The 19,585-nt window shown below is 38.9% G+C and overlaps 3 protein-coding genes across 4 annotated transcripts; 2 read left to right on the forward strand and 1 right to left on the reverse strand.

Annotated features, from left to right (window-relative positions):
* Window positions 1–114: 114 nt before the first annotated feature.
* Window positions 115–4,191, forward strand: zgc:92606 (uncharacterized protein LOC100000242 homolog). Its single transcript, XM_051406205.1, has 5 exons — window positions 115–321; window positions 1,528–1,617; window positions 1,845–1,923; window positions 2,956–3,074; window positions 3,696–4,191. The coding sequence occupies exons 2-5, from the start codon at window positions 1,528–1,530 to the stop codon at window positions 3,759–3,761; spliced, it is 354 nt and encodes a 117-aa protein (XP_051262165.1). The 5' UTR covers window positions 115–321; the 3' UTR covers window positions 3,762–4,191.
* A 285-nt stretch (window positions 4,192–4,476) lies between these two features.
* si:dkey-26c10.5 (uncharacterized protein LOC563797 homolog) lies at window positions 4,477–9,732 on the forward strand. Of its 2 annotated transcripts, XM_051406166.1 has the most exons (7): window positions 4,477–4,712; window positions 4,940–5,044; window positions 7,125–7,229; window positions 7,506–7,610; window positions 8,156–8,307; window positions 8,416–8,513; window positions 9,269–9,732. In XM_051406166.1, the coding sequence occupies exons 1-7, from the start codon at window positions 4,625–4,627 to the stop codon at window positions 9,393–9,395; spliced, it is 780 nt and encodes a 259-aa protein (XP_051262126.1). In that variant the 5' UTR covers window positions 4,477–4,624; the 3' UTR covers window positions 9,396–9,732. The 2 variants fall into 2 exon arrangements, with proteins under 2 accessions (XP_051262126.1, XP_051262127.1); XM_051406167.1 differs by lacking the exons at window positions 4,477–4,712; window positions 4,940–5,044 and adding an exon at window positions 6,806–7,020.
* Window positions 9,720–17,279, reverse strand: trpv6 (transient receptor potential cation channel, subfamily V, member 6). Its single transcript, XM_051406044.1, has 17 exons — window positions 17,168–17,279; window positions 16,802–16,949; window positions 16,558–16,655; window positions 16,342–16,464; window positions 15,243–15,383; window positions 14,883–14,981; window positions 14,559–14,734; window positions 14,303–14,449; window positions 14,126–14,205; window positions 13,902–14,037; window positions 13,157–13,243; window positions 12,989–13,065; window positions 12,732–12,897; window positions 12,476–12,542; window positions 12,076–12,344; window positions 11,851–11,957; window positions 9,720–10,311 (listed from the first exon to the last, which is right to left on the reverse strand). Exons 2-17 carry the CDS (start codon window positions 16,930–16,932, stop codon window positions 10,053–10,055), a joined length of 2,163 nt encoding a protein of 720 aa, XP_051262004.1. The 5' UTR covers window positions 16,933–16,949; window positions 17,168–17,279; the 3' UTR covers window positions 9,720–10,052.
* Window positions 17,280–19,585: the final 2,306 nt, after the last annotated feature.

A 19,585-nucleotide genomic window follows, 5' to 3' on the forward strand; every position in this document is an offset into this window, starting at 1 on the left:
ACAGCAGTGCTCACCCAATGAACGCGCTGTAACCCTGCGTTCGGTTCCCTCTGAGTGGACACATTCGGCTGTCAATCTACGCTCTCGCCTCTGATTGGTCAAAGGTAGGGTGGGCGGGCGCAGCAGTTTGTTGTTGTTTTCGTGCAGCAGAAGTCGACCAGTCGACATCTTTGAAGGAACACTGCATTCCCGTACGTTATGGTTGTATTTTGAACTAATAACTTCCACCGCGGGCCTTCTTTCCAGAAACTCGAGGACACAAGGGACCAGTGCAGTAGATCTGGATTCTTCCTGTGAAACTTGTTTTTGTCTTTTTCAAAGGTACGTGAACGCCACAACGTCTTGTTGACCTGTTAGCTTCCGTTGTTAGCATTACCGTTAGTAGCACTGGCGTTGCTCGCTAGCACCACAAACAGCTGATTTCAGATACAGCTGTCGAAACCGCCCTTTGCATGTTGTATTATATTAGAGACGTTGAGTTAGCAGTAGTTGGTTTTTGGGAGTCGAGTTAGCGGATCTCAGTGCTGTTGAGGAAAGTGACGTGGCCTTATTTCACGATGACCCAACCCACCGAGGAACCGAGTGACCACAACAACCTGCACTCCGAAAAACAACAGACACGATGAGTGCGATCAGTCTTGGCCGTCAGTAGTGACCGACCCCGGGAGATATTGCGTGGATGAGTGTTTTTATTGTGAGCTTCACTCTCTACCCACTGACGCTGTTGTTTACTCCACCCTCAGCTAGTTGTAAACACTGCGTCGATTTGGGGGTTATTGTTGTTTCTCATAGGGTGGGGGCTGGACGATGTGGTAAAAAAACAAACATCTTATTAATGATGATATTAGTGGAAATGATCATTTTTGCATCACAAGGTTATTTTTCATCATCTTCATCTTCAGATTAACCTGTGAAACATTAAAAAGTAGGAATTATAACAGCTTTGCAGAGTTTTAAAGTATCTGTGTTCTGTTTAACTGAAAATCTTATAAATTCATTATGAAATATGACAGCATGACAAATCGTTTCAGCTCTAAATAATTAATCACATTCATATTTTATTACATTGATGCAAAAATCCAGTCAGTCCCAAAACACCATAACACCGTCTTGCTCACTGATCTGCTACTGGAGCTGAACATGTGGTGAAATGATTCAATCAGTCAGTTGAGTCAATCATTTCAAATTCAAATTGCCAACAGTTTTTATAATTTACTACTCCCTTTAAGCCATTTTAGACAATAATAGGTAACAATAAATAATAAAGCAGAATGACTGCCCTGGTATAAACAATAATGCAATTACAGATGACAAATGCACACCAGTAAAAAGGCCGTTACACAACACTTGATTAAAAGATGCCTCCATGTCATCTTGCAGTAAACAATGATGTGCTCTTAGTGCGGTCAGTGTCACTTGTTGACTGAATGCACTGGTTGGTGAAGTCAGCTAGTGCTCTCTCTCCTTTGTCTGCTTGTTAAATAATGCTATTGTGAGAGACTTCATGTTTTCTGGTGTTGTTTTCAGATGGGCAGTCAGTACCAGCGCTCAGTACCACTTGAGGTGAGGAGATCAGAGGGAGAGAGAGTTCGGGCCAAGCATCCTGACAAGATACCGGTCAGTATGACATCTGCACATCTACTGTTAGTGACTATTTGATAATCCCGGTCATATAGACCTTTATCTAAAGCCAGTTCTCCAAATAAAGTATTAGATCTATGATTTCTTAAATTCTTTTCAACTGTAAAATAGTGTGAATTCATTTGTTGTTTAGATTTTGGCACATCAACACATTCACTCTGCTACTGATGACTGATTTAATTTTGGGTCTTTTTTTTTACCAGATCATTGTTGAGAGGGCCCCGAGGTCACGAGCTCCCGAACTGGACAAGAAGAAATATCTAGTGCCCTCAGATTTAACAGGTGAAAAACACAGTCAGAAAAAACTTCAAAAGTCCTTAAATACTTCTCACATCCTGCAATCTCATGAGCTACTAAAACTCACAGATCTCCACATTGCAACTATTAACTAACTATTGAACTACATTCAGAATGTAAAATATATGATTATGAGTTATAAAAAAAAAAAAAAATCTTGATATGGATCCATTAGACTTGTTTTTTGTTTTTTTATAGCATTGTGACCAAGATACCGACTGTGGGACATTTTACAGCTTATGCAATGATGAGACTAAATGACCTCAGTCCGGGTTTGGCATATTTGTTCTACAACTTTTTTGTTACTCAGTGGGTGACGTATACACAGATATCAATATGTCTACAATAAGCCGGCGACAGAAAGCCACCTGTGACTTGGACAAGACCAGTTCAGCTTTGGGTGTCCAGCTAACTTGCTGCTGACGCACCATCCAAACCTGACTAGATCAGTCAGTCGCTGTCAGTGATTCAGGTGGAAAGCTGAAAGTGACACTAATCTGTCTAACTTCTTTACAGGCCACCCTTATTTTCTTCTGCTAAATGTATAGACTTTTTTTTATGGCAGACATTTTGACAGGTCATAGTAGGAGAAGCGGAGATAATAACCTTTACGATGGCGGCATCCCAAGGTCCTTGGTATTGTGTGTGCTGGCTCACTGTCATGGCTTACTGGGGCACTTAATGGAATTCAGCCACCGTTAATATTATTAATTCCACCTGCGCTTTTCCTACTGTGACAAGTCAAAATAGTGCTGCAAAGTGAAACTGTACAGGATTCAGCTGTCTGGTTTCAGTGTTGTGGATCTACATTTGGTCGTAGCTTTTTTTTTTGTCTTTCTGAGTCTGATAATAGTTTTCATAGTACGACACCGGCTTTGTTTTCTGTCACTGAATCTGTCTCACAACTGACCAGTGACCTGACCACGTTCCTCAGTTTTCTTCCTCTTTATATGAAATGAAACCTCTTGGCGTGACCCTTGCTGATCCATACTCCCTTTCTCGTCTTCCTTTTTTTAGTGGGCCAGTTGTGCTTCCTGATACGCCAGCGTGTGTCCTTGAGACCAGAGGAGGCACTCTTCTTCTTCGTCAACAACTCCCTTCCCCCATCCAGCTCCCCTCTCTCTGCTGTATATGAGGTAACTGCACCCTTCCACACACATGTTACACGAGGATCCGTCCCAACACACACACACACACACACACACACACACACACACACACACAACCAGCAGGACCACCAACATATTTACCAGATTACTGTCCTCTTTTGAAGCCATTTGTGAGTTTATCTGTTCACAGCTACATAAATGCAAGGTTTCAACTTACACACATTATTCATCCTTCCTGCTGTCTAAGCGTTAGATCTGCTTAGACAGCAATGTTGCTTCACTTTTCCTGGTCTCACAAATAGCCTGCCAGTAACCCATGAAAATTTTTTTTTTTTAGCGTGTGTGTGTGTAGTTATGTTCAGGGACTGCAGCTTGCATTTTGTTGTACAACCCTATGTTGAGGCATACTGATGGCACTCATTCTGAAAGTGAAATAAAAACCAGTAAGTTGTAGCGTGTTCAAAAAAGTTTAAGAAGACATAAAGCCTTTGAATTCCACAAGTAATAAAATGAGACTGGCAGATAAATTCCTGACTGCATTTATCAGGTCCAAACAGTACTTCTGTGGGTGTGTCAGTCCACGTGCACATTTCTAAGCATGCTTGTGATACTGAATTATGCATTACCGTCTGCTCTGTTATGTTACAGGAGCACCACGAAGAGGACCTGTTTCTCTACATGACTTACAGTAATGAGAGTGTGTACGGTGCCTAAAGGAGGACAAAAGACTGGAGAAAGACAGCGAGAGGAGACAAAGTGAGATTGTCTGAGGAATAAAGAGTTACGGCTGTTTGTAATGCTTCACACCACTATTATTCTTTATTTTAGTTTTGTTAAGTACAGTACATGGTGGAAGAAAGGCTTTGCACAAGGCAGAGGGGTCTGGTAGGTTTACTTTTGTCAGTATTTCTGGGTGAACGATTGCATTTTAGTACATGTCAAGTTATGTTTATTCCTTAGATGGTGAAAGAAGAAAGAGGAAGGGTGACAAAATAAAGAAAGCATTGCAAAAGGAAGTTGGATTGGAATTATGTTGAGGGAGCTCTCGTTATCTTTCTCAGTCATCTGTATTTAATGCAAATAGTATTTTTTTTTTGTAAATTAATATCATAAACTTTTGTGGAAAATAAAGATAAAAAATGCATACATTTGTGATTCGTTCTTTTTATGTGATTGTTTCTGTATGCGTGTGTCTCCATCTGCCACACCTGTGGTTTTAGATGTCAATAATAAAAAGACACAAAATGAAAATATGAATCACACCCTTTACGTTGCTAGTTGTGCCTTTTGAATCAAAATCCAGGTCATTATACAGTACAATGCTTACACACAAGCAGTTTTTACCAAAACCACTTGTTGAGGGGAAGGACAAAGAGGAGAAATCCTCATGGGGAAGTGTTCTGTCTTTATTAGACAGATGAATCACTGGACACTTAATATTTGATGCATTGTTTGCAACCGTCGTATCGTCTCCATTTATGTCTGCATGACAAAAGGTTACATAACGTTGTCAGTTGACTGGCACCTGAAAGACTTCCCAGGCAAAACGAAAGTTAAATAAACAGAAGAGAAGAGCCATGGAGATGCAGGAGATTAGCACAGAGGGGGAAAGAAAGAAAGAAGATGAAGGAGCAAGTGAGCCAATGCTGGAGGCCAAAACTGAAGGTAGGAGAAATTAAGCTAAATTAGGAAACTCTTGATAATAAGTGTATAAAAAACAAGTTTATATTGTAGAACTGACAATTCTATTCATGGGGTTTTTTTTCTTCCAAAAAGGTTTAATGAAACACTAAGATTGTGCTAATATGAAGAGCTTTTATTTTATATTGTTTTTCATTGTATTTAATATTTAAATTCCAGACACTTACATCTCTGTGTCTGTATTTTTCTAGTTATAGAGGAAGCAGAACCAGACCCTTATTCTAAACTACAAAACCCAGCTGAGGACGTCTATGCAGAAGCTTTTTATGGTGACGCTCCAGTTAAAACAAAAGCAGGTACCTTTCTTTTTGACAAAATAACACATAACATGACACAGAACTTAGTTAAACTGCTTTGTACTATTAACTTTAACACCAGCTTCCCTACATTGCTGGGTAATCACTGATGTGTTGTAATTATAGTGCTGCAGAAAGTTAGATATAGGAATTCATGTCTTGAGAAAACATGCAGATGAAAAGAAAAGAAGAAAGCAGAAGCGAAGTTGTGACACTGTAATGGACGGTAACTGTTCATGACAGTGATAACGTGATTTTCTGTAAAGAACCAATCCCCCTTAAAAAAATAATGTTTAGGTCATTGATCTGTATTTTATGTAAATATATATAATATTGTGTTTTCCGTCATCATGAGAGCTGAATCCAACGATTTCAATGTGAATTCAAATGAATTAAATGAATTATAAGAATTTCTTTTAATATACAGACTAATGCAATAGCAACTAGAGATAACTTATTTATATGTGATACTTTAAATATTTTGTTTACATCATTGAAAGCCTGTTTGTATGTATTCCTCAGTTGACAGTTATTTTTCAACTAGAATGCAAACTCTTCATTATATATGTGAATATGTCCATAATTTATAAAGTCAAATCATAGTTAAGGCTGTAAATAACAAAAGACTTTAAACAGAAGACAATTTGGCATGTCACAGTACATAACACTGGCGTAATAAACAAAATGAGTGATGACTGAATTCCATTTAGCTGCGTCAGTCACACTGCCATGCCTTATTGGGACACGTGAATAGAACCGAACCATACTGTATTATTAGTACCCTTGTGCTTTCCTTGATTTGACAAGTCAAAGTTTTTTTTTATGTCAAAAAGACCTTCAGTTTCATAACAACAGTTGCTAGGCAGCAGCAATAAATAGTTGTTTCATATTGACAGAATATTACATCACACTGTGATTTCAAGTTAAAAATACAATTCATCATTAGCCTGAAACATATGCATTTTCTAAATATAGTTTGTCAGGCAAGCATAAATCTGTCTTTTTCGTGTTTTGTTAGAAACAAAAAGAAAGAAAACGGGAACGTGGTGAAATAGGACAGATGTGTGCGTTACTGTTTTGAATGACTCTCATCGTTGCTCACGCACTCTGTTCCAAAAACAACAAGGAGATAGAAACAGACATGGAAGGACAACAAAGCTGAGCAAAAGATAGTTAAAAACAAACAAGGTACATTATATTCATACCAGTAGGTGAAGAAATAGGTGTATATACAAATATATATAAACATACAGTATCTACATGCAAGTTAAGTGTTTCTGTGAATTGTAAACAAACACAAATAGTGCAACTACAGCTACAGAATCACAATTATCTTGTCTTTAACTAGATATAATGAAATTATTGACCCTTTGATCACAAGAATCTGCATTCTTTGACCTTGAGGACTGTTCATTTAATAAAAGAAAAAAGTTGACTTGACTTGAGCAAGGCTGCCGCTTGAAGACTTATTCCTGAACTTTAATCAGATATTAAACATTTTAATCATCGATGACTTTATGTTGTGTCTCTGAAATCTGAAATGACCTTAAGAAAGAAACCCTGAAATCTGTTGTTTTGGAATACAACGTCTCCAGACTACAGTGTCCCCCACACACGCTCCTTCTCAAAGGAAGAGACAAAGAGAGATACAGATAAAAGTTTTGGAAATTGAAGAACAAGTCGAGCACTGTGTTCCATGAATAACTTAGAAATCAGTAAATGTCCTGTTGCTACGGCGATAAGACAAGGAGGTGGGGGGAGTGGGTCACTCTTAAAACGGCACTCTTGCAGGCAGACGTGAGTCAGCAGGATAGGCAGACAGAGCAGGACAGAGCATACAGGACACAAAAATCCCAGGACACTTTTCTCCATGTACATCAAATTCTGTCGCAGTTATGGTGAGGATAAAAAGGACGAAGCCAATGCAAACTTGTCACCTGAGTCTAAGTTATCTGTTGAACTGGAGGGTGAAAAAGGTAGGCCGGAGCAGCTTTTTTTCAGCATTGATTGTGGTTTGTGTTGTGCTCATAAAAATATCTCACTAACATCCGGCTGATGTTTTCCTTCCTCCTTTCTTCAGGCAAACAGGCCGAGGGAAACACACGTCTGTACCGTGTCGTGTGTTTATTCCTCACCATAATCTGCCTGGTCCTGCTGGTGGTTGTTGTTATCCTCAGTCTGAAACGTGAGTGTCTGCAGCCATGGATCTGAATTTATGTGAAATCAAACCACTGTTTGCCTGTATTATGTTTCTAACACCACATCAGATAATGAAAAGATTGCAGGTTTTCACCAGCAGTGCATAAATAAAAGGAAATATATGTCAGAATCACATTGCTTTTATTATATTTTTGCTCACAACAACGATTCAGGAATACAAAGCATTCCTGATTGCACTGCTGCAGCCTGCAGGCATTCTTCTTTTCCCTCATAACTCCTCCCACTTTGCTCTGTTTTCTAGTCCAAAATGGATCCACAGTCTGCCCGGAGAGAGAGGAAACTAAAACAGCCCTAACGTGCAACTACGAGCAGTGCCAGGATCTCTTGCCCAAAAGTCGAGGCCAATGTGAGTTTGATGCAAGTGCAGAAAAACCTTGTACAAGCCAAGAAACATCTAGATCAAAGAAATTATACTTTCTCAATCATCAAGTTTTTAGTGCCAGTTCTGCTTCAGAGTTTCCCTTCCCTCGGAGGGAGCTAATTGTTTTTAGAGAACTGAGAGTTTCTTAATTTAAAGATTCAGCTGAGTTTGATCAGTTTTATTATTTCCTCTTTAATGTGATTGCTATGAGATTACACACAGACACATGCATGTATAGAAAAATGACATGCACATATTCACAAAATGAGAAATAAAACCAAAAAATGATGAAGAAAGACAAAGCTAACTGAAGATACCGAAAGAAAGGACATATTTAGGTCTGCTTTGGACATCTGAACAGCGTTGTTGTTTTTCTTATTTGCTTCATTATTTACTTGTGCAGTTTAGTGAGGTTTTGTTTTCCTTGTTTGAGAATAGATAGATAGATAGATAGATAGATAGATAGACAGACTTTATTTATCCCGAAGGAAATTCAAGTTGTCTGTACTGATTCCCCTTTCTCCTTTCAGATCGCAGCTGTCACAAGTGTGCTGACGGGTGGCTGACTTTTGGTCAATCGTGTTTTTTCCTGTCCACCACCAGGCTGAGCTGGGACGAGAGCCAGAAGAACTGCAGCGCTAGAGGAGGCTCTCTGGCTGTTATTAGCAGCCCAAGGGTTCAGGTGGATCTTATGTCACTTCCTGACACTGAAGTATAACCATGCAGTTCATAAAATAGGAATAACTTGTATATATTTGTTTGTAAATACCAATGCTGCTCTGTCTTCTAGCGTTTTCTGACCAAGGAGGGGAAATTTAGCTATTGGATCGGGCTGAGACAGAGCGGAGACACATGGACCTGGGTCAACGACGACTCGCTGCAAGAGAGGTGATTCTTGGAGAATAGATTAAATTATTGATGAACAGAATAGTACAGACAGATTTTCTGTGTGGCTAGTATATAAAGTTGTAGCTAGCACATTTTATCTATGTAGTCTTTAGTTGTTTTTTTCTTGTTTTCTTTTTCTTTTTCAGGTTTGCTAATTAATATTTTGTGTGCCAGTTTTATGTTTTATGTTGTGTCTGAAACTATAGTTATGTTTTCATTAGTGTATAATGACAATAAGAAAATAAGAATTATTGTGTTTTTGTTAACTTAGAATGAGCTGTTTTATCTACAGAAGCAGCGGGTAGTCTTCCACAGAGTCCGCCATGTTTCCACAGTAGCCCTGAATGGACAAACCAAACACTGGCTCTAGAGAAGACCATGAGTGTTTTTGTTTCGCAACCACCGTAGTTTCTTCTACACAGTTGGACACACCTGTAATTGGAGGATGAGAGGAGGGAGTTGTTATCTGCAACTACACTGCTAGATGCCAGTAAATCTTACACAGTAGTCCTTTAAGGTGGTAAGGTGGTTGGAATACCACTAACTATGAAATATACATAAAACATATAATTTAACTTACACATGTCTGACAATGCCACTAAAAACATTACTAAACATTATGAGCTTCATAACTAGATTTTATGGCTGAATTGGATCACAGTAGATTGTTCAGGTACCTAATGAAGTGGCCTCTGAGATGTATTCTGTCTCTGCTTTACTAAAAATGATTACAATATAATATATTTTCTTTGCAGCTATTGGACAGAAGGGACATCAGCAGGAAATTGTGGTATGCTCAAGAGTAATAACCCTCCTGAGAAGAACTGGCTCACAGCTCAGTGCCACGCCTACACCTACTACATCTGTCAGATGCAGCTGTGATAGCGTCTGTCATTTCTAACAGAATAACAAGCAAATGAAATTCTGTCAACAAGCTTTCACTTATCAATAACATTTCAAATCACTTCCTCTTTCTAATCCATACATCAATTAGTAGTACTCAGCAAAAAAAGACAAGTAGCTTTTTTAGTTTATATATTAGTTTTATACTGTATTTTCATTTTCTTGTAGCATTGTGTTACCTTATTTGTATTCTAGTTTTGTAGTCTGTTTTATGCGTATAAGCACTTATAAGCACCTTACTCTTATATACTGTATGATTCCTTATACTGCTGTTTGACTCTGTCACAAATAAAGGCCAGTAAGTTTGTTTCAACAAGGTTTTATTCTCATATAAAAATGTTCATGCAACTACATAATAAGTTGAATGTCTATGTTTCACTTTGTTTTAGCTTAGCATATTTTACTGCTACATACTTTCTACATTGCTATAAAAATAACGCACTCTTCTCTATAGCATAATACTGCAGGAGTAATTGCACCGTTGACTATATAGACAGGTTGAGCCGGTTGAGTCCTCGTCTTACAAGTTTGTTGGTTGACTTTCAACAACACCTTTACATCTACTTCATATGTTCAGGACAGTAAGATGATGGAAGGCCTCGGATAATACACTTCAGGTTCAGGTAGCATGTCTTCCTAGACATATTTAATGTCCTGGTCCTCCTCTGTCTCTTTCTGCCCCATCTCAAAACCCAAAGCACTGTGGCGAATCATCTGCCACCCTGTTAGAGACTTCCTGTTGTTAATCCCTTCTCTGTCTTTTGGTCTGAGCCTGGGGGTTCCTGAGATTGACCCCTTTATTGTGTCAGTCTTTTCTTCCTTTTCATCGTCTTTGGAGAAAGCTTTGATGTAACGACGCATCTTTTGCAACATTGGGTCATTTCTGTCCTCAACCCTGTAAAGATGAGAAAGAAAGAAAGAAAAAACTGTAAAGCTGCACTACTGCAATTTAATTTTGCACTTGCCTAAATTCCCCACAAATGACTTTTGGTCCTTTGTATGGGTGAAACTCCAAACCCTCAGTTTATAAGGCAGACTTTCCATTCAATTTAATGACATCAGAAAGCCTAAGCTGAAATAACCTCTGACGACAATATCAGGTTTATTTGCTACGACTTGACAAAGGTCCTCCAGAGCCACAGAAGACCTGTTTTCACAGGGTGAGTATTACTTGATATGAGAAGCAAGCTTATCTTCACATGCAAAATGGGTGGAGTGCCCCTTTAATGTGCCCTTTAATAATCTACATGACACAACGTGTAAAGCGGTTGAAGTATGTAGGTGGAGGAGGTTTGATAATAATCTTGCAAAATCTGAGAGAGAGTTGTACCTCTTACTCACAGCACAACATGACTTGTGGCTGAAGTGCATTTAAGACTACTGAGGTTGTGGTGAGTGGACAAACTTCTCCCTGTATGATTATTTAGAGCAAAAATAGTAAGCCTAAAAAGGTTTTACTGCTGATGTCACTGCACATAAAATGTCCGGATACAAAATCTCTATTATTTAAATTTTTGCTATTTAAAGGCATACTGAGTAGGATTTATTTAAATATATATATGTACAAAAAGAATCCTAATAAATAATCATCACTTATTACCCACTAGAAGTCTGTAGCAGTGTGTGTATCTGTAGAGACCCTGCCTTCTGCCTTTTATTTTCTTATTTTGCTGTGTTTGGGACATTTCCAGGCCTCAACCTTTGGGCAATGCCTGGGTCTCTCTCTGCTCTGTCTGTGTCATGGATGTATCTCCAGTGCTGGCACACAGCTAAAAGAAGTGTGGAATAGGTCTGGCTATGCAAGACGATGGATGTACCGGGCTGAGCTACACACAACAGATAGTGCAGATTGGTCCTATTCACACAAAATCTGCCAATGCACACCTTCTGCAGGGTTGTGCGGAGGTGTGGCCATGGGGTTTTTTAGGGCGTAACTGCCGTGAAACAATTAGAAAGTCATGTTATATTTCTCTTATTCACTGTTTTCTTCTGACGCTGCTCTCTCTCTTCATTCACTCTCTAGATAGCTCGACCACCACTGCTCTCGACTGCTAGTTGAGCTGGGGAGGAGGGGCCGAGTTTGAGTCGTGTGTTTTAACAACAAGGGACAAATCCTATTCAGTTACACTTTTTTTAAATCTTGCTTCTTTTGATGACAGAGAAGTTCAAACCATTTTGGTTATTTCACGAGAGATTTCTGTGTTTTTTGTGCTCTTCTCAATGGTTTGAAGTGAGCAGAACTTGGAAAAAGGTGAGGTCAGGAACATTAACAATCAGGATTTTGCGACATTTGAATGTTGCTATGACAGTTGATTACCGGTAAAATCAGTTAGATAATATAGTAAAGAATTCTTAGCATTACAGAAAAACACTTTTGGTACTGAAACTGCATTTTCAGGGGTTTTAAAACCTCTGTTTTCTGTAGAAGTCTTACCTGAGATACCATCGCTCTCTCAGACCGTAGTTGAGCCCACACACCCCGAGTCGAGGCCACAGACAGCGGGGCAACTTCCTCTCCAACATCAAAGTTGTAGCTACCACCTGTACAACATCATTATAGCTGTAACCATCACATAGTAATGCAGGTACATGATGATGAGGTGTTTCTCAGCATTTACGGTTGTATCTTCTTTTGTTCGTGTGTGTATGAGTGTGTTACCTGAGTCCTCCAGAGCTCGTCTCTCTCCTGAGCCACCCTCCAGTGTGTGTCACTCATCATAGCTATCAGTAGATTTAGCAGAAGGATGTAGGAGACCACAGAGAAGGTGCAGTGCAGGACGTGGACGATCGGTGGAGTGGTGATGGTGTGGTCCACAGGCAGATCTATGAGGCCCACACTGAGCTCAAACTGGGAAAAGAGGGTGATGGGGAAGGAGCGATATGCAGGGATGGACTCGGGCTCCTGGGTCATATACACCATCCACAGGGCTGAGAAGAACATTTACAACAGTAAAAGTAAACGTGAGGAAGTAGAAAAGTCTAAATCATCTTATTTCACATCTTAGAAGCTTTATGAGGGTTAAAGATTAGTTTGCACATGCTGCCCAAAATATACTCACAGGTGGAAAAACCCATGAGCACAATGAAACTCAGCCACATAAACTTTGTCAGGTCTCCAAATATAATCTAGGGGGAAATGAGACACATGGTAGGTCAGTCTGCAAACACAAATAGGTGAACCTCAAAAACCAAAACAACAACTGAATACATCTGCTTCGAAAACATTTCGGTACAGGTGTGCGTGTGTAGAACAAACTACTATTTCAATATGACTCATGAGCTCCTATAGCATGCACCACTGTGTCTGAGTCCTACCTTCTGTATCATGATGACATAGGGGCCGAGCATTTCAAAACCTCGGGCGAAAAACATGACATTGCTCCAGCCGAGAACTAAACACACGGCCATCACCTCAGCCTCTCCCTGCACCTCGCAGGCTCTGAACACGCAGAGCAGCACCACCAAGCAAGCGTAGCCGATACTGGTTCAAACAAGAGCAGAAAGGTTAGAACTTTAGGGTATTTAAGAACAGTGTGTGCTTTATATTTCTACTTAGAAGTGTTTCTGCTCACAGGATAACATGGAAGGGGCCCCCGAGTGCTGTCTGGCCGAAATAGCGCTTTGCTCCCACTCTCAGTATATCAGGGATCTGTTGGAAAAGAGGACAAAGTGACATAGTGGCAGTCAAGTACACTGTATGTACAGTATGTAAGAAGATGAAGCATGTTTCATAAATTCACCTCCAGCAACAGGATGACAAAAGCTCCCAGGATGCTTATGATCTCACCCGCCAGCCGCAGGTTGTCCTCATGTGTCACATAACTCTCCTGAGGCACGGAGAGAGGAAATATAAATGTATTAATATTAAAAGCACATTATTATCATTATTGTATATGTCATATGCAGGTGCACAGTTTGACATTTACACATGTGATCACATAAGGTCAAACTATGAGTCAAAGCCCCTGTTTTTTCTTTTTAGTTTAGTTTTATAGTATTTGTATGATTATAATTTGGTTTTACTTCATCATTAGGATGGGATTTAAAGTGACTAAACAGGGGTTTTCTGTCCCCAAAGTAAAATGTGTCTTGAGATCCAGGGATGGAAAAAATAGTTCCACAATATATAAATACTCTATTGCCACCAAAAGTCTTGTGTTCAGATTTTTAAGTTAAAGTCTAAAAGCATTATTATCAAATCATATTACATGAAAAATATACTTGTTATATATATTACAAACAATACACCATAGTCATATTGGTACTATATTTTATACATGTCATATATTGTATCTATGTGTAAAAAAACTTCAATGGAAGTACTCAAATAAAGTGTTTAGTACTTAAGTAAATGTACTTAGTTTCTTATTTAAGTTAAATTATCCCACCATCACAGTTTATGATGCATATATATTACAAAATATCATAATTTCATGTTATAAGATTGTATGTATTAAAGTAAATGTATTAATAACTCTAACATACATCAAGTGTTTTCTGGACTCGGATGGTTTTGTCCATTTTTGACTTTGTGTAGTTCTCCGGAGCGTCCTTTAGAGGGCGATATGAACAACACAGTGTGAAGGTCCCGATGTACAGGAGATACAGTAACAGCAGCAGCCTGAAAAAAACCCCCCCACACCGTTACACAAGACTGGACGTGTGCACAGTTCAGATATTGTACTTCAGACAGTGACTGATCCTTTTACCTGAAGTAATGTTTTCCATACAGGTTCCACTTCAGACTAACCAGCTGCCTCACAGGGGTCACTTCCAGTATCCCTCTTGCCTGGAGAGCAAAAACAAATGGTTTTAATTATTTTTTAGCATCACATTAACATCCTTATTTCTGAGCAAATAGTCTGTGATTTCACAAGGTTTGGTACCTCTCTCTTGTGACTGCTCACAATGAGCTCCAGCACTGACATGTCGTCTGCCCACGAATCGATCTCCGTCAGGTCATACAGGTTAGAGGTCAAAGGGCCCAGACTCCACTGAATTAAACGCCTTTTATTAACCAGGTGTTGAAAAGCCTAAGAGAGACAGAGGGAATCACAGCAGTGAGGACAGGATTTGTGAAATAATCTGCTCTGCTCCACCTTTCATGTTGGGTTCTCACCCTGTGAACCCCCCTTCACTCACCACATTGTTTCCTTCTTTGGCAGCCAGTTTAAAAGGTGTAAGGCCTCGATAGTTGGGCACCATGTCGAGTGGTAATGACTGGTCTAGCTCTGCATCGCGTGCCATAATCAGGTCAATGGCCTGGCACGCAATTGTCTTGTTGGGCTGCAGAACCAAAATGTGAAGCACTGTGTTGCCTAGACAGAAAATAAGGGAATACAAGGACAAGAGACAGTAGGTACAAGAAGAGAAAACATTAACAATGAAAATAATCAATCTGATACACAGATATAAAATAATATTATGCTCTTCTCTAACTCTCCTACATAAGGAAGTATTTCATACCACGGTAATCCTGGGCCCTGGTGCTGGCCCCTGCGTCGATTACCATGGAGATAATGTCCTCATTCCCAGCACACGCAGCAAAAGACAGGATGTGCTCACCTGTTGACCAAATGTACACTTTTAAAAAACACACATCGGTTTTATGTCACTTAACATTAAAGACATATATTACATTAGTTTGGCAAATGTTTTGGTCCAAAACAACATATGTCATTCAGACACTTCAACGTGTGGACAGGGGGAGCTCGTGGGATCAACCTGCCAACCTGTCGATCAATGGCGGACCCTCTCTATCACCTGAGCTACACTCACCCCATACATTTAACTGTGTGTTTGCTGACAGTGAGCTTGCTGACTTACCGTAGTATATGAGTCCTCCTATCCTCTTCCTGAAGTACAGACCGGTGACTCGAGGTGTAGCCACATCACCCCCACGACTAATCAGATGATGAACCAGATTGATGTTCTGATTTATCACAGCGATGTGGAGAGGAGTAACACCTGAGACAGAGTAGGGAGATCAGTCCACTGTAAATCACCAGTTTTCACCTGCTGTGTAAGTGAGACTTATGTTAAACCAATGAGTGTTTTGCTGTTGAGAGTCCTGTTCCTTATGAGCAAATTTAGTTCATGCTTAGCTCTAACTGGGGGTGGAGGAAGTATTTAAATTATTTACTTAAGCATACATAATTTTACTTAAAGTGTGAACAAAATGTTCTTAAAGAAAGAGGTATTTACATGTTGTAGCTCATTTGAACTACTTTACATATATACTGCTGGCTTGTTACATTATAATAAATCATATTTCATAAACTGCTCATATGTTTGTATGTAAAACCCCAATCTGAAAAGTAACTAGTGACTATATTTGTTAAATAAATTTAATGGAGTAAAAAGTAAAGTATTTTTGTCTTTGAAATGTGGTGTAATAGTGTACAGTACTTAAGTAAATGTACATTATTACTTTCCTACTGGCTTTAACTGGCTGTAACCCATCCATGGCTTTGGACAACACATGCATCAAATTTGGTTGTGTCCCACTCTCTTAAAGTGGGTTAAGAGGCTGTGAAGACTTTACTGCTGTTGTCTGTGTTGTTTATTTGTTGGACACTTTCATGAATAATTCACATTTCAGGTGTTAAAACTTTAACTTGAAGTATATGAAGTAGGAAAGATTAGTGACGTGGTTTGACTGGAATAAAAGTTGTTTACTTACTTTGTAAAGGTTAGTTGTTGCAGTTCTTACTACGTTATGTGTTGGTAATGAGGTTGTTGAGGTTGCTTTCAATTACACCAAAAAAAACTCCCAAGTTTAGCTAATTAGTTTCATTACTGTCTTGTAATTTGAATTCATTTTTTTTGGGTAAACCTAAACTTTACATGTATATAATCCATTTTAAATTTTGAAGGCAACTATTCACATGAAATGTTTTTTGTCTGTGAGTTTATGTATATCAACCTTGGAAGAGCTCGGAGGTCATGGGCTCGTTGATGAGTTCAGGAGCTCCGTCCATCAGAGCCACGGCAGCTTCCAGGTTATCATTCATGACAGCAACATGAAGCGCTGTCTCCCCAAGAGCTCCTGAGAGGGTAAATTACAATTTCACAGATTACAACTGGCACTGCACTACTAATAACCAATACAGTGAAGTTTAAATTCACAGTTCAGCCTTACCTCTCTCAAAGATATTAGTGGACGCACAACTTAGCAGTTTCTTGATGCAACCAACACTGTTCTTTTTAGCCGCATAGAAGAGAGGAATATCATTTATACTAAGGGAAGAAGGGCAGAGAGAAGAAAAACAACACATGTAGTATAATAAAAAATTAAAGGCTTTAAACCTCCATATGATTAATTCAGACATAATCTAATTTATTGTAGAAAACAGTGAAAAATGTATCTTTTATGAGTTTCTTACTGTTTGGTGTAGAGTAGAAACGTCTCATCCAACATCTCGTTCCATCCTTTCTTGTTTTGAAGGCGAAACCTCAGCTGGCTCCACCAATGGTTGAGCTCGCTGGGAGCAGATCTGGCCAGAGACGGAGACATTGACACCTGATGTTCGACTGGGACAAACAAATGAAAGGTGAGGTCCACGTTGAAAGGACGCAGAGAGACAAAAAGTTAATTTAAAAACAAAACAATGAAATAAAAAGTGTCAGTTACTTCATAATTTAGGCCTTGAAATGTGGATTGTTTTGGTATCTATTTTATTCATTTGTTTTTTTTAAATAAAATACAATAAAACAAATGAACACAACAGAGAAAAGTGTCTCAAACTTACCCTTAAACAATAAAAGTGTCGCACCTCAACTTCTGGTGATTCTCAGTCATAACACACGGCACAAAATTGGAAACAAACACCTATGAAATGTCCCTTAGGAGAAGTGAAATCCCTGTGGCATCACCATTATATATGACCCAGCCATGAGGGAGGAGACCTGTGGTGGGATTGAGAATGAATGGGTGGAGAGGGAGGGTGAGTGAACAGCGGACAGGTAAAACAGAGAGAGTGAGGCTTTAATGAGCAGGTAGACTTTCACCGCAGGTCAAGAATCCCACAGAGAAAGTTGTGCTTTAAGATTAAACCCACCGTTGGACCAGGAACTCCTTTATCATGCTGATCTGAAATTATTGTCTGTATTCTGTCACCTTAAAAGTGAAGGGACAATGGTCCAGTCCCTAATCCCAGTATATCTCTCTGCTATCACCAGGCCTGTCTGCATTCCACTAACTACCACCAAAACCTGCATAGCCACTATGAAAATTCTGCAGCATCATGACAGTCAACACATTGCGGTCATTGTTTCTAGTGAACCGTTAAGGAAACCTGTTTGGAAATTGCAAGCATGTAAGTCTGAACCCGGGTTTGTAATTTCAACCGGATATTAAGGCACGATAAGATAAGCTGTTCCTTTATTGACTGTCCAAGTTAAATGTCTTTTATTTCTGTTGTTCTATTACAATATCCAGGTGAAACTGGGATTATTTGGTGGAGTAAATATGGACATGATGTATGATCTTTCAACATGTCACGTCTTGTACACGCGAACACCGAGCTAGTTTCATTCACAATGATTTAACATGTTGAGCACCATTGATGTGTCAACAGGAATGATCACAAACATGATAATTGCCACATTACAAAGACCATAATGATCATTTGGAGGTTGGCAACATCATGTCACTTTCCTCTGAAGGTGGAAAACAAAGCTACATTTACTTATGTTCTTTTGAGAGATTATCATTTAGTTAATTTGGCTTCTGACTGAACCTGAAGCACAGATTTGATTTCCACATGTGAATTATTTGTAAACTGCTGAATCAGTCACCTTTTACAACATCTCTGGTTAGCTCGGATGTAGTGTACAGGTGTTTTGCTGCACCATTTATAGGTCATGACTAACAAGCTGGTCAGCCACAGGATAAACAGGGTTTAGGAAGACTCTTTAGGAGGCCCTGGTAATGGTTGCAGATGTGGCAGTCATTTAGTATTGTGGAGATAATAGCTGTTTACCAGACAGAGAGCACCATCTTTAAGCAGTGTCATAAAGACCAGTGGTTTCCACTCTGTTAATGTCTTTATAAAGAAACAATAACACCATAAAAACATGATTTTGTGGTTTGTGTGTCTACTGTTTCTGGACATACGTACTAGCACTTCTTTCACAACACTGTTAATTTGAGTCGGGACATCACAGCAAACAATTATTACGGACATCTCTCGTACGTTTATGACAGCCGAGAGATGCTCTTGTTCAGAGTGACTTAACACAAAAGAGCTGAATGATCATTATTAAAACAAGAGCATCACATTAAATAAGTAGACTACCATAGTTTCAAGAGGTTCAACATAGAGTCATTATGTAACTTTAGCGCTTTCTCTATTACAAACGTTAACAGAACCTCTATACTTTCAATACTCCCAATGTTTATTTCTCAGTTCTCCTTTTGCACCTTTAAAATGAGATTAAATAAGATTCTCTGAGGCAACATCACCTCAAAATATCCTTTTAATATATAATTTATTGGGCGTTTTGCTTTTATGATGATAGGACAGCTTAAGACAGACAGGAAAGCAAGAGAGAGAGAGAGAGAGGATGACAGGCAGCTAACACCCAGGCAGTAAGGAGTGGACTCAAATGGAAAATTCCACATGTCTTGTAAGTAATTGTCATATTTCTCTCATTCTCATTGGTGGAAGAAGTATTCAGATACTTTACTTAAATAAAATTACCAAGACAAGTACATTTACTTACTCAATCTTGAGATGGGACACTACTTAAGTATTTCCATTTTCTGCTACTTTATATTTATACTCCACTAATTTCCAGAGGGAAATATTGTAGTTAATGGTTGTTTTGTATATTTGTCCATCTAATCAAGTCATTTTATTCTGGAACCTGGAGTCCTTTAAGTTTTTTTTTTACTGGAAAAGAACATTTTGCCTGTGAAATTCAACTACTTCAACTTCTTCTCAATGCAAATCCATTTGTTTCTAAAACTTGTTCACAATTCTTGTGTCACAACTTGTGTCATTCGTTTCTGTTTCGAAATACAAACACTAAATTTCTAGAACATATTTTCAACAAGTTAAAATTAAATACCAGTAGAAATATTCTAGATAAAATCAGCTTCACCTTGACCAACTACAACAAAATGCTGCTTAAACATTGATACCTCAGGGATAAAAATCCAATAA

This window comes from Dicentrarchus labrax, unplaced genomic scaffold (assembly GCF_905237075.1).
Source record: "Dicentrarchus labrax unplaced genomic scaffold, dlabrax2021, whole genome shotgun sequence".
NCBI lineage: Eukaryota > Metazoa > Chordata > Actinopteri > Moronidae > Dicentrarchus > Dicentrarchus labrax.

Coding starts and splice junctions, on each gene's coding strand:
- trpv6 (XM_051406044.1), bottom strand. CDS start 16,932: ATGTCTCCGTCTCTGGCCAGATCTGCTCCCAGCGAGCTCAACCATTGG. Junction 14,982..15,242: donor AGGAGGACTCATATACTACG/GTAAGTCAGCAA, acceptor TTTGGTCAACAG/GTGAGCACATCCTGTCTTTT. Junction 12,543..12,731: donor ATGTCATCATGATACAGAAG/GTAGGACTCAGA, acceptor ATTTCCCCCTAG/ATTATATTTGGAGACCTGAC.
- si:dkey-26c10.5 (XM_051406166.1), top strand. CDS start 4,625: ATGGAGATGCAGGAGATTAGCACAGAGGGGGAAAGAAAGAAAGAAGAT. Junction 5,045..7,124: donor TCCAGTTAAAACAAAAGCAG/GTACCTTTCTTT, acceptor TCCTTTCTTCAG/GCAAACAGGCCGAGGGAAAC. Junction 8,308..8,415: donor TTAGCAGCCCAAGGGTTCAG/GTGGATCTTATG, acceptor TCTGTCTTCTAG/CGTTTTCTGACCAAGGAGGG.
- zgc:92606 (XM_051406205.1), top strand. CDS start 1,528: ATGGGCAGTCAGTACCAGCGCTCAGTACCACTTGAGGTGAGGAGATCA. Junction 1,924..2,955: donor AGTGCCCTCAGATTTAACAG/GTGAAAAACACA, acceptor TCCTTTTTTTAG/TGGGCCAGTTGTGCTTCCTG. Junction 3,075..3,695: donor CTCTCTCTGCTGTATATGAG/GTAACTGCACCC, acceptor GTTATGTTACAG/GAGCACCACGAAGAGGACCT.